This window comes from Medicago truncatula, chromosome 1 (assembly GCF_003473485.1).
Source record: "Medicago truncatula cultivar Jemalong A17 chromosome 1, MtrunA17r5.0-ANR, whole genome shotgun sequence".
NCBI lineage: Eukaryota > Viridiplantae > Streptophyta > Magnoliopsida > Fabales > Fabaceae > Medicago > Medicago truncatula.
This window is the reverse complement of record NC_053042.1, coordinates 3,592,422-3,599,333: the sequence shown is the minus strand read 5'-3', so window position 1 is coordinate 3,599,333 and position 6,912 is coordinate 3,592,422. Positions and strand designations below refer to the sequence as shown.

At 30.9% G+C, this 6,912-nt stretch overlaps 1 protein-coding gene across 1 annotated transcript; it reads right to left on the bottom strand.

Moving 5' to 3' along the window:
• Positions 1-314: 314 nt before the first annotated feature.
• On the bottom strand, positions 315-1,723 carry LOC25481976 (uncharacterized). The gene has a single exon (XM_013610403.3). It carries the CDS (start codon positions 1,598-1,600, stop codon positions 545-547), a length of 1,056 nt encoding a protein of 351 aa, XP_013465857.1. The 5' UTR covers positions 1,601-1,723; the 3' UTR covers positions 315-544.
• Between the last annotated feature and the right edge of the window lie 5,189 nt (positions 1,724-6,912).

Below are 6,912 nucleotides of genomic sequence, written 5' to 3'. Positions count from 1 at the left end.
TTTTCAACTTTTTTAGTCTTTATTTCTCTTCAATATGCAACATTTCTTTCTTGTGCCCCTATCAAATATATTTATCTCTATCTAAATTCTTTTTCTCTCTCCAAAATTAGTAAATCGTCTTTACAATCTTGTATTTTTCTACTAAAGAGGCAGACTGTTGTGTGCAAGATAGGATCCAAATACTTGTTTTTGTTTTTTAAGGATGTTTGGTTAGATCGAATTTTCTAGTATTAAAAAGAAATAAAATAACATAAATCTACTTAACAAAATAACTTAAATCTAATTCGCAAAAAATAAGTGTGTAATTAAAAGATAAAATTTACTTAAAGTTTTATGGCTATGTTACAAGAAAATTTAAACAAAGGTGCACATATTGTCATGTACCTTTTATTTTGATAGGTACAAAAGTACAACCAAAAAGAACTTTTTTAAATAAAATTTCATTTTCAAAAGTTATGAAATTTTTGTTGAACTTACCAAGGTAAGTTGAGATATATGAAGTGATCATGTGACCACTGTTCTAAACAGATTTCTTCTTGTCTATTCAACCAAGTTGGAAATTCCATGATTCAAAGACATGACATGCATCATCCTCTTGTGTTGTATATGCATCATGTTCCATTTTCTTCAAGAAATTTAACCACAAAGTTGATGTAACCAAATTCATAGTATCATTCCATTCCATTTGATATTGTTCTCCTAATGATCTCATTTCTTCCATAAGTTTATCATCCACGGCTGAATGACATTCTCCTTCGTCGACCTTAGTTGTAACCCTTGATTCAATGGTATCAACCTCTAAAGTCACACCTTCTTCATGTGATACTTTATTAATTGAAGGAACTTCATGATCATTTGGTAGAGAAAGTGAAGGAAATGATGATGTTTGAGATGAGTAAGAACAAAATGAAGAATTATCATTATTGTTGTTGTTAAGTAAAAGGGTGTCATCTAAATTGTTGAAATCATGTAAACTAAGGTTCAATCCTAAAGTTTGATTTGGGAGGGTAAAATTTAAATTTTCATCCAAAAGGGTTGGAGAAAATGATGGAGAAATAGGCCATGTGTGGAAGTGTGGAAGTGAAAGTGAAGGATGAGAAAAAGAAGAATAGGAAAAATCATTTGAAAATTTGTCATTGCATGATGGATAAATCCTAGGATTTATCCTAGAATTGAAACTTAAATCCTTCTCAATGTCAAAACTTAAAACATGTGAAAGTTGGTTAGAAGACACTATTAATAATGATTCTTCTTCAACTTGTTGTTGATGCTTTTGTTGTTGCTCTTCCTCACTAGCTTGTTTCATAGCTGCTCTATGAAACTTCAAGGCAGTTACAATTTCTTTTCTAGCCTCAGCCATATTTAGAAGTCTTTCTTGATAAGGTCTACTAGTATGAAGCCTTCTTCTAACTTGTTTTTTGTGATGTTGGTGTTGAACTTTGACATGTTTTCTTAAACTTTGTTGTCTTGGAGAATCACTACCATCAAAAACACAATCTTTGATAGGGTTCATGGTTTCTTTTGGTTTTGTGGTTGTTATTTGTTTCACCAAACTTCGAATGTAAGCACTAGAGAGATCATGGTCTTGTTCTAATTCCATCACAATCCTTCTTTGGTTTCTTGATATATTTATATGTGGTTATGTATGTAACAAAGTTGGTGTATATAGAGTCACAAGTTTTTTTCCCCTTACACTAAAATTTTGAGGCACAAAGTTCAAAAGTATAGAAGATTTAAAGGTAAGTGTTGGTCTTAATAGATGAACTTCATTGTTATAATAAATAGTTGGGTCCAACGTATGGTTTTAATTTATGGGGGTTGTTGACCGGTATCTTCAGGTATTGGTTAAGGAATATATAAATAGAAATTTTATCTTGAAAATATAAGATGTTACTACCTCCGTCTCTCCATAGATGACTTATTTGACAATATATATTATTGACTTAACATACTTTGACCATATTTTTCTACTAATTCATAAAGATAAATAATATCATGTAAGATGTTGTTGGATTCGTCTCGATCAATATTTTTAAAATATTAAATTTTCATAAATTGTTTTAGTAGAGAATTGAATATATCAAAGATAAAACATATGCATTGGTACGTGTGTCAGAGTCAACTAGATCATTAATTAAGGGACGGAGGGAGTATTTTTTATGCAATAATAATTACACAATTTTTTTATGAAAATTTACTTATTTTGGATGCTTAACCAATGTCTCTACGACACTCTTTAGCATTCTCCTTTATTTATTGTAATATTTTTATTTTTGGAGTATTATTTTTATTATTATAATATTTTAAATGGATTCTTTTGAGTGATCAGTGGTCTATCTCTGTCTCAGTTATAGACCATGCCATGTCTTCAAAGCTTTCAAGTATAAAAATACAAATCTTGCCTCTCTTTGCTAAATACTCCACCAATTAGATTATTTCTCGTCTCCTACTAAAATAAATTCGAAGAAAACAAGTTGCATTTATTTCCATTATTGCAACAATTTTGTTTGCTTGTTAAACAAGGGGTTGCAAAATTTACATACTATACAAAGTGTATTGTATCGTTATTGAGATGACATTGTTGAGAAATATGATAGTTTAAAGAATTGCAACCAATATGAAATTGGAATGGTGACAAGATGAAATTATCATTTATGAATTTAAATGCAGCCTTTGACACCCCTTGCCGCATCAAAATTGTACGGTCACTTTCTATGCAAGTTTGCATGGCGCACGAGGGACCACTATTTTTATGTTCTAACATGCAACCAACACCATTAACTCTCCTTAAAGTCCTCGTGAGTTTAGCTCAGTTGATAGAAACAATGTATAATATATGTAAGGTCCGGTGTTCAAGCCCCGGCCACCACCAAAAAAAAAAAATCTCCTTAAAATATCTCATTTTTTATATGACAATTACATTACACATAAATAAAATGTGGGTAGAGTTACTATGATGAGCTGACACAAATCAAAATCATTTAAGTGATTTTGATTGGTGTCATTTTCTAACATTTTTTTGTCACATTAGTTAGTTGTAATTAACTTTGGCCAACATATGGTTATGGGATGAAAAGTTGCTACCAATCAAAGGCAATCTCATTTCAAAACAAAACAATGATTTACGAGACACATACACAGGTGAAGTGTGTGATAGATAAATAATTAGATCAGGTGCACCGTTTCGGTCCTTCTCTTTAGTATTTTGCTTATTATTTTTATGGTATGGTTCAATGTACCAATAAATTTATTATAAAGCTTTGAACATTTATTTTTATTATAAAAGTGATTGGACACTTGAATGAATAAAAGATGAATCGTTTGAGAGAAGTTCAATTTTTAGATGGAGAAACTTTTGACTTATATAAAAATCGAACTCAAGATTATAAGAGTCTCAGTTCTCCTGAAAACAAGAGAATTAAAACACTTGGCATTTTTCTATAACTCAGGGACTAAACTAAAGAGAGTGATAGTTTACTGTTTATCATAATTTTAAGGGTCTTGCTAACAAGTACTCTAAGAGCATTGTTTAAGGAATCCACAAAAAGAAATTTTGTTATGGAAATACAAGTCAAACATATATAAAAGTCATAACTACACAATTTCTAATAAAAGTTACTACTTTTATATACTTAAACAATGCTTTAAGGATATTTGTTACCATTTTCCTAATTTTAATTAGAGGCTGTCATCTTGGCATTCAAATTCTAAAATTTATTTTATCGTTACATATATATGTTACATATTTTGAGCTCAACAAAAATCAATTCTAAAATACAAAGTCTAAATATGAATTGTTTAATTTTCATCTGACAACCAAATGTTCTGACTTTAGTGATAGATAGAAAAAAAAATCCGCATCAAATTCATTTTCCATTGTGACGGTATATTATTAGTTTTATTACATTTATTATGTAAAAAAAATAGACCCAACTAAATTAAATAGACACGTTCTTTAACATGTGTCCTTAATTAGAGTATATGTTTTTTTTTTTTTGAACAGGCAAATTAGAGTATATGTTAACATTACCTTTTGTCAAATGTTGTTAAAATAAAATAATAAATACATCATTTTTTTATGTAAAATTACCTTCTTTTTTTTATTCCTTAAAGAACATCTTAAGGGTAATTATTATAATTTTTCTTCAAATAATCAAACAATAAACATACTTTTTTTTAGTGGATTGTAAAGATATACACCTTATTGTCCAAAAATAAAAATATACACTTGACTCCTATATAGTGATATTGATACTTCATACTCCATTTGTTGTACTTGTTCAATCTTCAACTAATTACCAAGCACAATCGTGGGATTCATCAACAAAACCTCATGCATGAGGCTTGGTTTTCCCCACCAAATTTAAGATGGATGGTGTAGTTTAATTAGAATTGGACCAAAAACAAAAGCATCTACCACTTCTAGTAGGATGGTCCTAGCTAGTAAGGGACACTCACAAGTACTACAAATGGAGTACTACTACTTCAGGAGACAAATTAATTGTTAAGGATTAAAGCATGTCGCATATACATTTGACTCCATTAACTCCATTCTATACTAATTGTTCAAACTCTCTAAATAAATTTTGACTGAGGCAAGGTAAGGTTTACCTTATTTCAAAAACCAATGTATTTTTTGCCCACTTTTTTACTTATTGACTTGTTTTCAAGTATTGTGAGCAGCCATGCATGAACCATACTAGTAACTTGCCTTGCTCACAAGACAAGTGGTGATATCTTCCCATGGTCCCATTCGCAAAAGGCTATATAAAATGAGATTTTTATTTTCTTTCAAAATGTAATTAAAAATGATCAATTTAATCCATCCTAGTTGTGAGAAGAAATACAAAAAATATCTTATGAATTATTAAGTTTTAATTTTAAAAGAAGAAGATTAAAAATGTTGATTGGTTCGATTTATATTAAACACTTTTCTTATTTAATCAACACACATAAGTGGTAAAAGACTTGCTACTTCTTAAACAAGTTATAGCATTCAAATTTCGTAAATAGAAAAAAGAAGGAAAAATGGCGTGAGAGCTTTGTCTCCTTAAATGAATACATCCTACTTGAGTCAAATTAGGTGGGATTTAATTTGACTTTCAAATGCCCATGGTTTTGAAAAAACAATTTCCTTAAATAAATACACTTTTGACTTAGTTTCTCTTACTATATTACCCAATTCATTTTTTTTTTCAATGCAAATGAAAATAAAATGCAAATCAGGATTAAGGCCTGAACCTGTTTACAAAAGAGAGAAAGGAAGCCAAGGTTATCCTATAGCAACAAAACAAAGTGTAACCTGCCAAGAAAGCATAGAGCTGCACATGCCCCTAAAGAAATCTAATCAAATATAGCATATGTTATGCAAAATAGATGAGTATCAAAATTTCCTGATCCTCTAATCACCATATCTAGGATTGCTTTTGATAACACCATGTTTGGATCTTGTATTCACAGTATCAGAGCCAATCTCAGTAAGATCTGTAGCGATTGTGTTTTGATTTGGTGTTAGAAAGTGCTTTGGAACTCTTGGGCTTTCTAGGTCTCCCTCTCTTGACCTTTTTAACAGTGTCTGTAGTTTGTGATAAGAATTTGTGCACTTCAGGATGAGCCGCTAACAAAGCCTATTGATGCTCGATATAAGTGTCAGGCTCCAATGTGCTATCAGATGCCTGATCAGTGTCCAAATCATCTGTCCAAAATTTACTTAGAATTTTCTCACTTCAATTCATAACATTACATAAAATATTAAAAAAAAAAAAAAAAAACTTCAATATACTTGCAAAGGGATGGATAATTACATTGCATAAAATACACCGTTGGATTGAAGAATTACGTCATAAATATCATCTCTATGAAATTTTATTAAAATCTAAAATCATTTGATATGTTGTTGTTACCCATCAAGATTGATGTCAAACACATTTTTATTGAACATCGTTGATATTAACGAGTCTCATATAACATATCAAATTGCTTTTAAATTTAGTAAATTTTGTTTTTCCCCAAAAAATTTGATATACATCCATTAGTCATATAATCATATTTGGGAACTTATCTAGATATACATCCATTAGTCAATATAGTTGAATTGAAATAAGATTTGATATAACTCTTTTGAAATAAATGATGAGGATGTATGAGGTGGATTTGGTTAGTTAGAAGTTGGTTATGGATAAAACTTAGAGTTGAAAATGTAACAATGATATTATTTGGATGGTGGATAAATCTAAATTCTTGTCCACCTTGTTATAGGAGGTTTTGAGGAAGTCGGAAAAGAAAGGACTCATCTTGAGTTAGGCTTACTACTTAGATATTTTCGCATCTATCGTGGACATGATAGCTGGTATACTAGAGGTGTGTCTTTCTCGGTCCTCACAATGCTATAAGACCCCTGCAAAATATGGACCGAGCTGTCTCGCGATGTTCTGAACTTGGCTCACTTACTGCTTAAATGGCCGAACAATCCAACGCTTGGGACACACACAGTTGCAGGAGGCAAATTATCAGCATCAAGCTGCCTATTCATCCCATTCATATGAGCTGTTAGGGAAGATCGACCTATTATATATCCCTAGTGTAACTTTATTTATTGAGTGACAGGCTGACAGCCCTTCCACTCGACACTGTCATATCACTAAGGTCGAATTTTGTCCCTGCTCGACAAATGAGTCTTGCAGCCTCTGCACTCGAGGGCCACTCTCCATCTTGAGGGGATTCTTTAAGGAATTGACTATACTTCTTAAGCTGGATTTGTAGAATTCCTCGAAAAGCTCCATGAGTGCAGATTTTCTAAACTATAACTAGGCCTAATTAAAGGCTAGTAAATACGTTTAGTAAATGTATAAAAATCAAAGACAATAAGTAATGAATGTAAATATATGCAATACAGCCCAAAAGTAAATGGTG

Bases quoted from the DNA above. Each gene is read 5' to 3' on its own strand.
- LOC25481976 (XM_013610403.3), bottom strand. From the start codon at position 1,600: ATGGAATTAGAACAAGACCATGATCTCTCTAGTGCTTACATTCGAAGT.